General features: G+C 41.5%; 1 protein-coding gene across 3 annotated transcripts in view; it reads left to right on the forward strand.

The window, feature by feature from the left end:
- RPS6KC1 (ribosomal protein S6 kinase C1) overlaps positions 1-14635 on the forward strand; it is an 81907-nt gene extending 67272 nt beyond the window's left edge. For all 3 annotated transcript variants that reach the window (XM_008630327.2, XM_017730020.1, XM_017730021.1), the window contains 3 exons: positions 8018-8100; positions 8819-8914; positions 12021-14635. In XM_008630327.2, the coding sequence (XP_008628549.1) occupies positions 8018-8100; positions 8819-8914; positions 12021-12131 (290 nt within the window). In that variant the 3' untranslated portion in view covers positions 12132-14635. The remainder of the gene's footprint in view (positions 1-8017; positions 8101-8818; positions 8915-12020) is intronic.
- Positions 14636-17049: the final 2414 nt, after the last annotated feature.

Raw genomic sequence — 17049 nt, forward strand, 5'->3', positions numbered from 1 at the left:
AAGTAGTGCCTGTGCTATACTTCGATTAATGGCCAAACTAAATCTTTGCTGTTCACCTATGATAAGTGAAATGTTGTTTCTCTAATTCACAAGGGAAACATTGGATTATAAATCATACCATATAAACTCACCACCACTTCAAGTGAAACTGTGGGGGTTTTGGCCAAGAATGACCTATTTGCTTTTAAAGAAGAAATTAAGCACTCGTAACTGAGAATTTCTGCTGGGTTAATATGGCTAAGGTGACTATTGTGAGGTTTATGTGTTTTGTTTCCTGTAACTTTCTTCCTCTTTATAGTAATTCTGTTTTCTGAACATTTTAAAGTGTGCTGAGCAGCTGATGTCTGAATACAAAGTTATTAGCAGATCAGATGAGAATGATTCACTTCTGTTTAAACAGCCCTTTGCTCTCCATGCCCCCTGAGAACTCTTATCACATATTTGTCCAAAAAATCCCCACAAAAACTAACAAAAAATCCCTTGCTTTATCCACCTGCCTGGTGGCTGATAATATCAGCAATGTATCTCTTTATCTCTTGGTTAATGTGCCTTGGTATTCTGAAGGGGGGAAAATTCCAGTAACAGATTCAATTTACATGGACAGAAACTTGAGCAAATGCCAGCCTAGCAGGGGGGCCATTATTCTGCTCTATAAATAAGTTTAAAAAAGAAACACACACACACACACACACAAACCTGTGAATCAACATGTTTTGGTCTAATTGAGGGAAAAGAAAGATAGATGAATTTTGAAATGCAAATTATCACCTTCTGTTATTTTAAGTATTGATTTTGCCAGCATTGTGATCTTAAATATAAAGAGTTGTTAACTTTTAAATACAGTAATAGTTGTATTCCCTTCTCGACAGTCACAATTTAAAAAACCAAATTGGTAACTTTTTTTAAAAAAAAGACCCTTCTCGGCATGCTTAAGACCTGTGAGAAAGACAGAATGGTCTGCAGCCATAGCCTAGTCAAGGCTGTCTTCAGCTGAAACAGATTTGAGAATTTTCTCATGAAGAGAAATCCTTAAGTCTAACCTGTGAAGTGTCGTTGTAGATGCAGCTTGCTGGTCTGACATCTTGTGTAAATATGATGTGTGAATGAGATGTTTTATTTACACTCCCCGAGTTCTTGCTCCAGCAGTGAGGATGCTTTCTGTTGCATCCCTGTAGTGTTTTTGGAGGACGAGGTTTCAGACTGGGCTGCTTGTAGAGTCTTTTTTCTTTCTTGTTTAAACAACAAGTTTTTGCCAGACTGTGTTTACTAAAAACTGGAGATTTGCTGCTTGAGATCCTAAAGCCAAAGGGAGCTTAGCTTCATAGAAAATGTAAGTAGGAAACTGGCCATCAGTAATGCATCGTATTATTCTGATGCTTTCATAAGCTGTGTGCTATAATCAAGCCTTATTTACACAAACTAGCCTTCACAGAAGCCTACACATAAATATATGGTAAATTTGGTTTTATGTAATCTGCTGTTACTTGTACACAGTGCAAAACCTAAGCAAAAAGAAGGCTTTGTGCGTGAAGGGTTTTGTTCCCAAAAAACCAGACCAAAATGTTTCAATGTGCAACCTGATTTTTGTACTCCCAAATGAAGATGTCAATTCTGCTCTTAAACAATTGAAAATACAGATGCAAATTGCAGTTGATCACCTCAAATGTGTGGCATGAAAATAAAAATTGCTAGTTGATATTATTAGCCTGCATGCTATAATTTTTATTTACTGAATAAGGAAAAAGATTATTTGCCTCTGTTTACCAAATAGACATTTGATGCTGGAAAAACTGCATGTTATTTGTGTGTGTGTTTGTCAGTAGGAGTTTGCAGGCACTCATTAAATCTGCTATTCTGTATTATAGTAATTTAATTTGAGTAGATTATTTAAGAAGCAAAATAACTGTGGTAGATTAAAGTGCCATTGACCCTGAGAGGTGTCGAGGGGCGGGCTGGTCTCGTGGTTATAGTGTAAGACTGGACTTCCTGCTTTTTATCTCTGACTCTGTCCTAGATTTTTGTGTGACATTAATGTCTCAGGATTATCCTAAAAAGAAAAGAAAAAATCTGGATAGGTGAAGGAGTTTTGGGCATCAAAATCAGAAGCTTGATTTGAAAAGCCCTGGCAGTAGGAAATAGGATTAAACATTAACATGAAAAATACATGGCCGGTGTGAATAAGGTCTGGAGGTGCAGAAGAAGTACTGATTACTGGGAATAACAGGTTTACAACAAGCATTTGGAGTGGGACAGCTCTCTAGAGACACCTGAGTGTTCCACAGAAAATGACAACAACTGACTGCTCCCAGAACACAAAATGTTGTGAACTTGGAGTAGCTAATTGAAAGCATAGGTTTGAGGAGAGCATCAGGTATTTTCTGAAAAAAACCTGATCTCATTTGTACTCAGGCTTGTTGTAAGTACACTGCGTGTTTCAGGTGAAGTACATGGTCCTGTGGTTTTTCTTAGGCTCTGTAACCAGAATAAGCAGTAAGATGTGTCCAAGCTGCTGATTTGTAAAAATCTGATGTTTTAATCTGGCTGTCATAAAAGCCAGTTGTTAACTCCAGAAGGAAGTGTACTTTACCTGTGTTTATTTATTATTATTATGATTATGATTATTATTATTACAGAGGGGACTAAAACTTGAAGATAGTGTACAAGATGCCTTATGAAAGTAAATGGAGCTAGCTATGAGGTTAATTAATGTTTGCTTTGTTTCAATAACAACAGCAATAAAACTTTCTCTTATGTCACATGATCATTTTAGAGGAAGTTTTGATTCCAGCTTGGGCTGCTAAAAGAAAGAACAACCACAGTTCCCTCTATTATTTTTTATTTTCTTTTTTTTTTTCTAAAGAGAAACATAGGTGTTTATATGTTTTTGAATAACTTTCAAATGAAACTTCCTATTTTCATACTCCATTTGATCTTAGCAAATGTTCATTGGACTTGCCTCACTACTTTATTGTTTAAAGACCATGATAAACTTCTTAAATATAGATGGTTCAATTCTATGCTTTATAAATTGCTGAAGCATTTTAGGCAAAGTGTTATGGCCAGATTGCTTGTGGGATGTTTTATTTAGTGACTGTACCTTATGGTATCTTGGCTGACTGAGTCTGATGAGAGTGAATTAGGTTGGAGTTGCTTTATTTGATTCTCTGGAAATGTTTCTTTACATATATAGATATCAAAATATGATAAAACAGTAATCTTTTAAAATTAGGTGAGTGTAAGGTAAATAGAATTTCCAAGTGTCACTAATGGTTTTTCATGCAATGTTTATCTTAATGGCCACAGAAGGGGAATACATTGTGTTTCTTTTCAGGATGTTTAACAAGTCCAATTACTCATGAACAGTTTCAGATACCTGATGGTAGTTCAGATGGGTCTCCTTATTTTCTTATCAGTGCAGAAATGATACTTGAGAGTACGCTGTTTGTGCTTGGAGTGTGGGGTAAGAGAAAGAGCCTCCTCAGGTTTTGAAATACTTATCAATCCACTATTCTTAATTCCAAGAAACCATCTCAGTGCAAAGCCTTTCCTGACTCCTAGGTGTCTGGGGAAGCACTACATCCACCTAGAGTCTAGAGTCAGTTTTCCTGTGAGCTGACTTGAGATGCATCTTTTTTTTGATGTTACAGTTTGTCCTACAAAATTTTTGATTAAGTTTTTGTTCTTGGTGATTCACAAGCCATCTGGCCTGAGTTGCACAGTGAATGTCTAAGGCCTCCTGTAAGCCAGGCTTCTTTCATCTTAACTAGTGTTTGTGTGTGCTGGTCATGAGGCATTATTGTCAGCCTGGAGGAAGCTATTTTTGGAAGAAAATGTGGCAGGTGTGCTAGTAAAAGCCTTTAAAATCCTTCAGCATGAAGGGTATATTTCAAGTAAAGGTGCTGTAGAAAGAATGAGAAAATAGGCCTTGGTTTACCATTAATAGCTTTATTGAGAATGTGTGTTCAGGAGAGGTGAAGTTCTGCTTTTTACTTCAGAGCTGGCACTGTTTAAAATAGAGTGTTGTCAGCTATGTCTCCCTTATCAGGAAGTAAGGTGTTGCTGTGTATAATGCAAATATTGAGGTAAGTATGGAAACCATAAAGAAATGGCCTTTCAGTTGAGAGCAGCTGCTCTGGAAGGAGGACAGTGCAGGGTAGTGAAGGTGTTTACCTGCACCATCTGTCCCTGTCTAAACCTGATAGCATTTTACAAGTCTCCTTCCCTTCAGTTATCCCAGCGGCTGCTGCAGGAATTGCTTTGTGCAGGAATTTAGCATTGCTGTTGACTTGTGCTACTTGGTGCTGGATGTCATGGCCATGCTTCAGGAAGGGAGAAAGAGGAAAGCTCTCCCTTTAATGAAATTGCAGTAGTTGGAAGAGCTATTGTCTTTTTTTCACTACTTTATTATTTCTCTGATTTTCTATTTGAGGATGATATGAATGTTTTTGAGGATGATATGAATGTTTTCTATTTGAGGATGATATGAATGTTGAGTTTTGCAGATGTTGTTCTGCTAGTCCTAGAATCACCGACACTGTGTACGTGTGTACACATGTTTATTTTTATACAAATCCGGGTAAGGTCCTTGATTTCAAGGTTCATGAAGGAAAGATTTGGCACAAATATCCCCATGTTATTCACTTAAGCTTATGTGTCACTACCATTTATTGTCTAAATTACTTTGCCGATGGATTGAGATGAAAATGTTTTCTTAGTGAAGGCAGATATTGTAGTTCAGATTTATTGCAATATTGAAGCTTTAAAAAAAGCATATGCCCTGTGTGGTATATTATATTAGCCAGCTACTCTGTGTCCCTCAAAAGCACTTCATAATCTACAGTTTCTAAATTTTCCCATGATGTTTAGTCAAGATAAAATGCAGTAATATTGATGTGGTATCCTGGGCTTATTATGATCAGTGTATTGCATCAGAAGTCACATGATCTGTTTGAAGTAAGGAAATGTAAACAACATATGTTTATTTGTAGTATACACAGTGATTTTTCCTTTTTCTTGTTTTTTTAAGGAAAACATTTATTTTAACCTGAAACAAGGAAACTTTGGAACCTAGGGAAAGCAGCAGGAAAGCAGACATTGCATGATAGGAAAAAAGTTGGGCTAAAATTTAGTTTTTGTGAAAAAGGGGACTCAGGCGTTGCCCTCAGCTGAGTTTTCCATTTTCTGTTCTGTGTTGGTTCAGATGACTTGTCATGCAGTTTCTGCTTGTGCATGAGAATACAGGCAGAGTTGTTCAGTCCTGAGAGAAATCTGTGTTACTTGACTGTTCTTAATTTATTCCACTCGTGTCAGTTTGGTCATGGCCAAAATGGATGGAAGAACTCAGTGCTGCTCTTGTCAGAGAACTGCAGTGACATTTTTTTGGCTTGGCATATATTGAAAGTGTTCTTGAAATTGGAAATATGAGCTTGGATTTTGAAGAAGTAGACTCTGGTTTACTTTTTGACTCTGATTCTATATATGTCCATTTTCTTCATCAGTGCTACTTCCTGTAATGAACAGTTCTGTGAAGGAAGGCAGTGTAACTTCGGGTCTTCAGAGAACTGGATCAGCATCTCTGATTGCCAACATGAAAGGAAATAATACCAAAACTGAGAAAAAAAATTTTTTGTAGAATTTCTTTCCTCTGTGCTCTGAATTATATTTTTTTTCCCATATTTAGGTAATTTTTTTTTCTATTGGGCTGTAACTCATGAGACCCATTCCCACTGAATGTATTTGGGAAGAATGGATTATTTCCTTTTGTGGAATTATTATAAAATTTAAGGTGTGTCAATATGGGATAGTTAATGGTAGTATAGGAGCTGAGAATGTAGTAGTCAATCTTATTAATTCTTGGCTTTGCTGTCCTTATTCTGTAATAAGTGTGTAATTTAATTTAAAAATAAAAATCTTCACTTGTTGGGAAGAAAGCTCCCTTGAACTGAAAAGGCATTTCCGTTTAGTAGGTTTCACTGAGAAATGCTATGAAAACCTTTCACCAGCAGGTTTGTGTGGAAAGGCCAAACTTTGGGGTTTTTTTTGTTTGCTTTGTTTTTTTTTTTTTTGTTTGTTTTTCTTTTTTTTTTTGTCTTTAGCCACAATTCATCTGGGGATAGACCAGGCAGAAAGATTTAAAAGCATTAGCCAAAAGGAGCCCACTGTTCAGAACTGGATGAGTGAATAAATACTATTAATTCCCCATTTCTCTCTGCTAGCAAGCTTGACTTTTAATGTCAGTTATTGAGGGTAAATGTTACTGTATCGTTTTGAGCAGCATACGTCGTAGAGCTGCAATGATTTGATTGCTGTGCTTTGGGCCAATTGCAGGGAGACACATGGATGCAGAGCCAAATTAGGATCCTGTTTACTCCTTCCGAAAACTCTGCTGCTTTGTTAGGTTTGTTTTTCTTTTTTTTAAAGGACAGTTACCTAGAAGGTCTGCCTTTCTGAAGGGCTTTAAAAATAAATTGCAGGAACAAATTTTGATTTTTACACAAATTCTCTCAATTTACCATAATTTCAGCTTCATCTGGGTGCTTACATGGGTTGGTAAAACATTTTAAAAATGGATGTAATTATGCTGCTACAGTTCCTCATGTGGTTGCTGTTACATCTTTGTAAAAGTTTCTTGGTGCTGGTAGGAGTATCAATCTGTAAGGAGTGGAATAAATTCTGATGTGTGGCACCCTTATAGTGATGTATCGGTCATTCAGAGGCCATTAAGTGCAGTAAACTTTTCAGTGTGAGGGATGTCCTACCTCAAGAAACAATGTCTGAGCCATCCTTCCTTGTTGCTCTTGAAACAGCAGCCTCAGTTCTGTGAGGTGCTGAGCCTCTTCCAGCTCCTGTGGCAGCTGCCTGAGGAGGGGGCAGCCCTCTGCACATCCCTGAGCTCAGCCTGGGTGTGCTTCCTGCCTCTTGGGGAGCTCTGAGGTGATGCCTCCCTCTCCTGACCCTGCGCTGGGACTCATCTGGAGCTCTCCTTGGCCGTGCTCATGCTAAGCTCCATAAAATGATGAGCAGGATTTTTTGCCCATGCTGCACTGCTTTTCACAGTAACAGCTATGTGACTGTATGCTAATTGTTGTCCTCTGCTGGGGAGCTCTCGTGGCTTTTGCCACCAAAGCTATTTTAGTGCAGCTTCTGCATTTTTTTGACAGTCAAAATGAAGATTTCATCTTCATTGCAATCTGGTTTTCTGCCTGCTTTAGAGCAGACAGTGTGGTGTGTATTTAATAATGTTTGTATTTAATAATTTTTGTAGTTTAAAGCCTGAGTCAGTGAAGGCCAAGTTTTCTGCACACATCATGCGACTGAATACGTGTGTGTGTATGGCCAGGGACTGTCACTCCCATCTCCCCTCCCTGCTGTCCCTTGTGCCGGTGCACAATAGCAGTGTTGGGTTGGATGCAAGGGGAAACAACTTTTCATACCCATGTACAGTTTGGGCTGGGCTGTAGCAATACAGAGTCACAGGCAGTGGTTATGCTGTGGAAAGATTTGATATCTCTATGAGACCATTGTGAAAAGCCTCCCATGGTGATCCCAGGAAAAGGTGTGGGTTAGCCATGAGACAAATCCTGCTCTCTAAGACAAAACTAAGGCATGCAGTAGACTACTGCACCCTCCCTAGTGCTGCTTTTATGGATGTTTCAGGCCACTCTGGTCTGCTCAGCTCTTCTGGCCAAGGGGAATTCTCTAAATATGTTTTGCTTTACTGTCTGTCACTGTCCAGTTTTGTCCAGTATAGGAGAATCATAACTGTAATGCCTACAAGTCTAGGAAGTGCCTGTGTATGCATGGAAAAGACAAATTATGCATGAAATATATGGTGTTGCTGTGCTTGAACAATGCAATCTGTAGGTGGCTAAAGGGCTAACTAAATTGCAGGCATAATGAAAGCTCTGTGGTATTTAGTATATGTTCTGTCAGCATTAAACAGTCACCTTGTAAATATATGTTAATTTTGAAGGTGTAACTGACCTTTTTAATATTAATTGAAATGTCTCATGTTTAGAGGTTGGTGCTATCCTAGAAGAGACAGAAGCCTGTGACTGGTGGAGCCTGGGTGCCATTCTTTTCGAACTTCTCACTGGGAAGGTAGGGCTGGGGGCAAGTGACTCGATAAAAGTGACGCCTTGGCCAGTAGTTTCTCACCAGTGGTGTTCCCAGTTGTGATTCATTTGATTGTCTCTCTCAGATGAGCTTTACCAACCTGAGCACTCTCAATTTGCTTAGTCTGCATGCAACAAGAGAAACAAAACATGCCCAGCCTTCAGCAGAACAACTTAATAAAGCTGTATCAAACTAAGGACTGAAAAAAATAACCAAAACTATGCTGCCCTCTTAGCTACAGTGAAATCCAAGTTCTGTAACATTCCGTCTGTACACGTACAAAACTTTTGCCCTAATACTTCGAGTATTCTTTCCTGGGACTGCATAGAAGCCATATGTTGCTGTCACATACTGATTCAGTATTTTGAGACAAAGAGTGCTCAGCCAGATCAAACTGGTGTTTGGTTGACAGCTCTGCACGAAGAAAGCAAAGTCCACCAAATTCCCAGGCTCTTCAAATTTGAGCAATGGCATGGAAGCTTTAAGATGTAAATGTTCTAAAGCTGTATCTCAGGGAGCTCATCAGCACCTGTAGACTGGTTCCTCCCAGAACCAGTACTTCATACTAGGAAGCGCTGAATTTTGGCTTAGTGTGTTAAATTTGCATGGATATTAGGAGATAATCTAACACTGCAGTTGTGAAATTAATAAATGTGCCTGCCTACTTTGGTGTTTTTTTTCCTTTTTTCCTTTTCTCCTCCAGTCTCTGGTTGAGTGCCATCCATCAGGAATAAACACTCACACTTCTTTGAGTATACCAGACCATGTATCGAAGGAGGCCAGATCACTGATTCAGCAGGTAGGTGAGGGGAGAATTTTTTTTCTCTTATGTACATGTGTGGATAGGGCAAATACTTGGCTCCCTAACTTGTTCTGGTGAAGTAAATGTAAAACCAGAAACCTGCTGATAGGAACGTGGATGGCTCTTTTGTCAGCACTGATGGATTTTGCCCAAGTTGTCTTGTTGCATCTGGAAACCTTGACTTCTGCTGCCAGCTGTGTTTGTAGAAAACTGGAGTGCTTTGCCATTTCTTCAAAGAACAAGTTTGGCAAATGCTTTGGAAACACCTGCTGGTGATGCATGAACATCTTAGGAATTCTGCCCTAAATGTTCATGGAAGCATTTGTAATGAACTAAACTAAAAAATGCTGATGCCAATTCAGCAAGATAGCTCAAAATCCTATGAAACCTGTAGCACACTGATCAGAAGTTATGACCTTGCTGTGGTTGAAAGTCTATAACTCCTCCAGGAAACCTTCTGGATCCCATTTGTTACGAAAAGTACTTTAAATGGTGAATCCAATGACTTTTGTAGTCAGAAGATAAGTGGTGGGTTGGACAAAAGGCAAAACTGTAAAATAGAGACAAATTTCCAGACTGATACACCATTTTAAAATCAATGGCAATAGTATTGTTTGATGGTTTTAGTTTACTCTTAGCTTTAGGTAGTCATGACTGAACTTGTAGTACAGGGTCTTGAAATTCAATTAATGCAATCTTCCTTCTAGTTAATTTTGACATAACTGTGGAAGTGGTGCCTAGATCTGACCTGTTCCACTTGAGAAGAAGAAGAGATTTGTGTGAACTGTGCTGTTAAGCTTTGAAGAGGATGCATAGTGGATGCATTGCTAGTGGGTGCATAAATAATGGCATCACTTAGATGTAGTTTTGAACAGAGCAGAGAGGACTAAGTAGTTCTTGAAGAAAACAAAGGAAACAGATTTTGCAAATTCAGTGAGTGAAAAGACCCAGTGACAGATTGATTTGTGTGCTGTTACTGTGAAATGATTAGTGAAAATGGAACCGTATGTTTGGACACCACCTATTTTGACTAAGTGACATGAAGTCACTGAAGGTGAAAGCACGTGTCTGTATTTCTGGCAAAGGTAGAAAGGGAAATGACTGAAGAAAAATCCCATTTTTATATAATCTGCATTTATGTAGTTGGATGGTAGCAAATTTTTACCCTCACCCATAGATGCTATAATGCTGAGGGAAAGCAAAACTACACTTCATGAAGGGAATTCCTCCTATTACGACTAGAAGACAAATGAAGTCATCCAGCCCACGTATCCCTGCCAGTGAAGGATTGTTTTTTGCTGTAGACTAATGTATTGCCTATGTTCACATATGCCAAAGAATGTCTCTCTTGCCACTGGTGGGTTTAAGTGGCAAATGTATTTCTGCCACTCACAGCTGTGTTAGAAGGCCATGTCTGTTCAGAGAACAGTCTCCCCAGTGCCTGTTAGGTCAAGCTGTCTGGTGTAGGGTGGTGACTTATCTGGTGGAGGTTCGGTTATATGAAGCAGTAAATCACATTTTTGTTGTGTGACTATCCAAGGAAGCTGCCATTCATTGTTGAGGAAGCCTTGTCAGGAAAAGGAAGAGAGCTCTCTTGGCATGGATAGCAATTTGTCATTGCGACTTTCCTTCCCCCCTCTGCCAAGGGTAAACAGGTCAAAACATCACAGAGTAACTCTCTGGGATCAGTGTTCAGCTATACAGAAAATTTTGTCAGGCGCTGTCTCCTGCTGTGGCTTCCAGTCCAGGTGACTTCATTGTAAACACCTTATTCATTTAGCCAGCATCTAAAACACAGAGATCTTTTTACTTCTGCTGAAAGATAAAGTTCTTTTTTGATGTTGGTTTGGTATTGTGCACTCAGGGATTTTTTCAGGAACCTCCAATTTCTACTACCAGCAAAATATGCAAAGTGACTTTTCAATAGGTATCTGTTTCAGTTCACATTTGTTTTCTAAGATCAAAGCTCTTCTGGAAGGACAAAATCCAGAAAATAAGTGACCATGCTTGGTTTCCCTGTGCTGGTGCTGCCTGTAGTTCCAGGGAAGACTGAGACACCCTGGCTGCATCTGTGTGTGCTGGCTTGTGGGAGATACCAGAGCAGCACCATTCACTGTCAGCAAGCTACTTTTACTATGTGACACTATGACTGCAAATAGCAGAGCCATCTTAAAATGTGTAAATTCCTATGTTTATGGATGTAGACTCACTTAGATGTTGACTGTGTCAAGATATGAATACACATTTTTCCAAGTGACAACTGGGAGAAGTTATCCTATTAGCTGTTGCAGAAAAAGCACGCAAGAGATCATGCCTTCGTACTGGCTGTAATTGAATAGAGTATAAACAGTTCTTGAAAACTGCAGAATATGTTTGTGTGTCTTTATTAGTCTCTTTGGAGTTTACCTTTGCATTCCCTTTTATATGGATTGGTATCTTTAAACAGATGTAAATATTGTGATTTCCTTTTCACATGAATTCAGCATGTGATGTACAACTAAAAAGCAAACGAGGTGCTGACTTTCAGGAAATTTCCATGAAGCCATTAGGCTGTTTTGTTTCTTTCACTGGGGTTTTGATTTTTCAGTTTTAGGCCATTTGTAGGACTCTTTAAAACCTTTTTTTTTTTTTAGGAAATGGAGAGCTGGCTATGCTATCCTGATATTTTAGGACCAACTCACAATTTATGAAACGGAAAGTTACAGACCACTATCCCTGATGTAGCCATAACACAGTGGTGTGAGCAAAGGTTAACATGAAGCAAACGCAGCGTCCAGAGTTCTACTGCTGCAGGCTCTGGCTGCTGCTGTCTCTTTTTAAAATGAGGTTACACTTAAAATGAAGTCCCAGTGTGCAGTGCTTCAGGGAATTGCATGCTGTGATCAGTAGTCTCTGAAGACTGTAAGACTGAGACTCAAGGAAAGGAGAGTCTTCTTCCATTTACTGGATTTTAGGAATTTCAAGTATGCTTTTGCACTCTTGAAAGTAATTCATAGAGCAGGAAAACGGTAGGATGTCCCTTACCTTAGACCTTTATGGAACTTTTAAGCAGTTGTTTTTGTTCTTACTCACTGAATCATGTGTATTTTTCTTTTATGTCAAGCTTTTGCAGTTTAATCCTGCGGAGCGTCTTGGTGCTGGCGTTGCTGGTGTTGAAGACATCAAATCTCATCCATTTTTTGCCCTTATAGAATGGGCAGATCTGCAGAGATGAGAGACACGTGCCCTCTGAACAAACTCAGGTCAACTGGACAGGTTTCTCTGGCACAGGAGCACCCTGACTCGCTTCCTTTGGATGTCTGAAACCACTTGGACATAATGGCTAAAGGATGCTGGAGCAATGGAGCGAAAAGTGAACACTTTTAACAGGAGTCACTGGTTGTACAGGGTGCTGGCTTGTTTTTACCACAACTGGTTGCTACGTGTGTGTTTGTGTGAGTCCTTTCATCAAAGGAAGGTTTGTGAGGCAACTCCTGGGCAGCATGTTTGGCACTGCCAGCAGCTCAGCTAAGCAGAACCTCCTGGTGCTTTGTCCGGTGATGGAAGTGTCTATAGATGGTGCCAGTTGAAAGTATTTTTTTATTGTGTCAATAGACCATTTCCCTATGCTAAGTGCAGCTCTTGGGGGTGTGGGGAAGGAAAAACCAAATAATTTATTAATGGTATATGCTACAGAAAATACTAAATAAAATACTAAAATGCTTTATGCAAAAGTTGACACATTAAAAATAATATATCCATTAAAAATTAAGAAAGCTGTTGCATAATACTGTGGAATGTGTCTTGAAAATAGCATATAATTTCCCATTCTGGAAAGAGCATATAAAAGGCAAATAATGCTGTCAAATGTTGTACTTTGTTGGCTGGCAATGTCTGTTTAAAACTCTTGACTCTGTTGTATTTGATGAGCTACACGTTAAAGTCACTACAGAAAGGGAAATCTTCTTTTCCTCAGCTGGATAAACACTGCTTTAGCACTCTAATAAGGAGCAAGAACACATAACACTAAATAAATATATAGATAAAAAAGGAAAAACTCTTCTCTCATCGCTGCAGCCACTGCTTTATCATTTAATGAACTTTACTTCCTCTAAGTGTCCTATTTTTAGCTGCTACTTCAGGAAAAAAACCTTTCTGCTCGTGTTCTTGTGCTTGAGGAAGCTTCTGAACTCCCCTGTTTGTTTGTTAATAGTCTTAATAAATCAAAGAAAGCCTTCACTCACTCTGCTGCTTGAACAGGAAGGAGCCTGGGATTTGCTCATGCCAAATGACTAAGTGACATCTCTGAGCAAACCCTAGTGGGTAAGACTTGGGGAGGAGCCAATTAGCTGACCTGTTTGTTTGCTAGAAACGTCTGGAGAATGGGAGAAGAATAGAAGACATGCAGAATATTTTGCTGAGTGCTGCTATTGCTGCTAAGCAGCCCTGCCTGTTTGGGTTCCTGATGTACAAACGCTGTGCACGACAATGTACAGATTATGGATCCATGGGTTTTTTCCTAAATGTTCCCTTGGCTTGCACTCTTTTTTTTTTCCCCCCCTTTTCTTCTTCTCCCCCTTTATCCGGAGAACAAAGGGCAAATTCCTTTGGGAAAGTGAGGTGACAGCAACAATTATTGAATTTACAACTCAAAAAAAAAAAAAAAAGTATCCTTCCATTTGTATTTTAGCAGTGTATTTTATGGGCACTCCCAAAAGTGCATCTGCACAGTCTCCATCTGTTAGACACCAGGTCGGTGTATTCAAATAAAGTGGAAAAGGAAAATGCTTCACTTAAACAAAGGAAATCTGGAAACTTTTTTTTTTCCTTTTTAAATTATTCCACTCCCCTCTTTTTTTTTTTTTCTTCCCTTTCTTGTGATCACCAGGCCAGCAGAGGGGCTGTCACAACACTGCAGGCTGTAACCAGGTCACTAGTATCACTGCCTACCCAGAGCCGTCCAAGATTACATCACTTTCAGAAACTATGTTTCAACCCACCACCCTCTGGCTTCATAACAGGAACTCCCTCAGGTGAGCCACAGGAACAACTTCCTGTGCCGAGCGGGTCGGAAATCTCTAATGCAGAGACCAAGCTGATCCCGAGCTTCCTTCCAGCACTGCCCTGGCTGTGACTCTGGAGAGGGCTCATTGCTCAAGGAAAGCCTCCCTCCCCTCGGCCACCTGACTCCCTCCCTGGGGTTCTCTAGCCCCACCACCACATAATGCCACTGCCTGTGTTGTTCTGTCCCATTGCATTTGCCTGGTGATAACTGTACAAAAAAGTATTTTCCATGTTACTTCGAAATGCTGTCTTGTTCAGGTTGTGCCCGTGTGCTGGCTGCAAGCAAAGACAGGATAAGATAGCACGGGAGCACAAGCTGGTCTCTGTGAGAAGCAGGAAGAAAACTCAGTTCTGCCAGAAACCAGATGATCAAAGCATTGTTTAGTTAATGACACCAAAATATTTTTTTTCAGGTATGTTAGTGTGAGGAAATCTAGATCATGGAGAGCAGAAGGAATGGCAATATGACTTGCTAGAAATGAGCCTTTGAGATGCTACAAGTTTTTGTAATATTACCACTGAGTCAGATAATTGTTTTGTCAAGTGAAGCACGGCCTGGAGTTAATTGCACAAAACCAATCCTGCTTCTATCTTTATTTTTTTTCCTTGATCATGTATTGTGTTGTATTGGTGTTTACATGTATTCTTTTAATAAACAAAACCTTTCAAGCCTAATTCAGACATTACCTTTCTGAACTTTACATTTACTTCTTGAAAACTCACCTTCTTACCCGATCAGTGCTTTTTGTCCTTGGCTTTAATGACTTGAAATGCTCCTAGGTACCTTCTTTTTGGTATCTTATGAAGCCCTGTGATGCACATCTCCATTTTGATGACTGTTCATTCCTACTTCCTTCTATTACACCTAATGGCTAATAGCAAAACAAATCAGTGCCTTTTTTCCACAGGAATCAGTTACAGTCTATGTAAAACACACTAAAATAAACCTATAGATTTTCCTATTCTCCTGTGCATGTTCAGGTAAAGGAGATTACGCACTTAGGGCATCTCAAAGTGGTAATTCATTGCACCCTGTTGAACCACCCTGTAATGTTCTTTGTGTCCTACTTAGAGGAACTGGGATACAAAATGTTTGAAGGCTTGCCCTGGTAGAATTACCATGAGGTGAGCCTGGGCCCCTGCCCAGACCTACAGGAGAAACTGCATCTCATGAAATACAAGGGGCATAACTTTGAATGGCTGTATTCACAGCTTCTATTCTTGTAGCACAGCTCCTGTGTCTCCTGTGAAAATCACCTCGCAGACAGCAGTCACTGTCACGCTGACTCTTGGTGCACCTTTGGGATGCTGAGTTGGCAGGGTTACCCACTCTGGAACATCCACCCCGCTCCTCTCTCCAGTGCTAACCTGTTCCTTGGTGTGTCCCCGCAGCGAAGGGCACTGGGATGAAGAAGGCTGAGGAGGTCAGCCCTCTCTAAATGAAGCACTCAGCATAACAAGGTACAGGGAAGTTTGAAGTAAACCACTATGGGATTTTTTTTTTTTTTTTGAGTGTGGTGTCATTTGTTTTCTCAAGGACGCTGAGTAGGAAGCCAGAGAAACAGAAGCTTCCTCTGTGGTGAGATTTATGGTAGGGATTTTAGCAATAAAATGAAAAAGTGTATTAGTTTCTTTGGGTTTGTGCTTTCTGTGAGGGCTGTGCTGTGAGCTGAGCGCTGTGGCTGCTGGCTGCTGCCTGGTCCTGTGCTCCCTGTGAGGGGCCATTTCCTGGGCACTGGCACATGCCATCCTGTGGCCGAGCACCCCAATGTCTTCCTCCAGCCAGCAGCACCTCTGGCAGCCACCCCTCAGCTCTGTGCATCTCCAGAGCCACCCATGCCTTTCAAATCAGCGCCCCACAGCTTTTTGCAGGCCCCAAGAAGTTTGGTGTGTGGGATTTGCTTGCTTGCTTGCAGCAGCGCCCTGTGGAGTGTTGCCCATTCCCTCATCTCAGCAGCTCGTTCCCTCAGGACTGCTGTGCTCGGGGGACTATTGGAAACGCTGCTCTCATGTGGCCAGGGCCTGTTGTTTCCCTTGGCCACGCTCCTGCCCAGCAGCCTCCTGCACGCTGTGGTTGCCCAGGCCTCCTGCAGGCTCTGCCCTGCGGTGGTTCGTGGCACCACGTACATTAATGGTGGTTGTTTGGCGTGTGCCCATCAACAAAGGGTAGGTTGGGGTGTAGTGAGGACCAGATGTCGGCCTTTGGCCATCCTGGTGCCCAAGGACTTTCCATATGGTTGTGCCTCCAGGGCCAGACCCCCTGTGGGTGTCGCACCATGGTGCTGCAGGGGGACAAGGGCCATGGCAAGATCACCAGGCTGGGGCGTAGCTCCTGCTTAGGGGAATGGTTGTGGGGGCAAGGGGGGGAGTAAGGACTGGGCCAAGCAGCAGCAAGGATGCTGGCAGCCCCAGTCAGGCCATGGGGTGTGCGTGAGGGGCTCAGGCAGCCCCCAGGATAGGGTGCCTCGTGTGGCTCCAGCTGCCATTTGGGAAGAGGTGGCAGAGCCAACTCCCACAGGGGGAATGGGACTTGCTTAAAAGGTGCCGAGCAGCTGCTGCTGGCAGCAGTGGTTGAGACTGGCAGCACAGGGCTGGCTGCTGCGCTCCGGGGCCGGTGGAGGGCTGGTTGCTGCCTGAGCCATCTGCATGAGCAGAGCTGGGGAGCCCTGGCCCCAAAGGTTGCAATGTCCTCAAGAAAATCCCAACTTGTGAGTGGCAAAGCGGTGGAAGTGATCCCAGTGCCTGCTAGTGTCATGCAATGAATCTCCTGCACCCCTGCTGCCGGGCAGAGGGGGCTAATCAGGGTGCAGCAGAGAGGATGCTCCAGACTCCTGGCAGCGGGTGACAGCTTGATGTGCTGCCCCAACAGGACCTCACTGTCTCTTGGCAGATCAGAGGCTCTTCTTCTCCAAAGGCAGCTCTGTCTCCATCTTCTTGGCCCAGGGACCCATCAGGAGGGATTAGAGCTGCTGCCAGAGGACTGCAGTGGCTCTGTGATGTGCAGGAGGGCTGGGGAAGTGTGCAGCTCTGGGCAGTGGGGAATTGGTGTCATCTTGGGTAGGCTGTGGGTGGTCGCCTTGATGCTTTGC

Source organism: Corvus brachyrhynchos, unplaced genomic scaffold (assembly GCF_000691975.1).
Source record: "Corvus brachyrhynchos isolate BGI_N302 unplaced genomic scaffold, ASM69197v1 scaffold101, whole genome shotgun sequence".
Classification (NCBI taxonomy): domain Eukaryota; kingdom Metazoa; phylum Chordata; class Aves; order Passeriformes; family Corvidae; genus Corvus; species Corvus brachyrhynchos.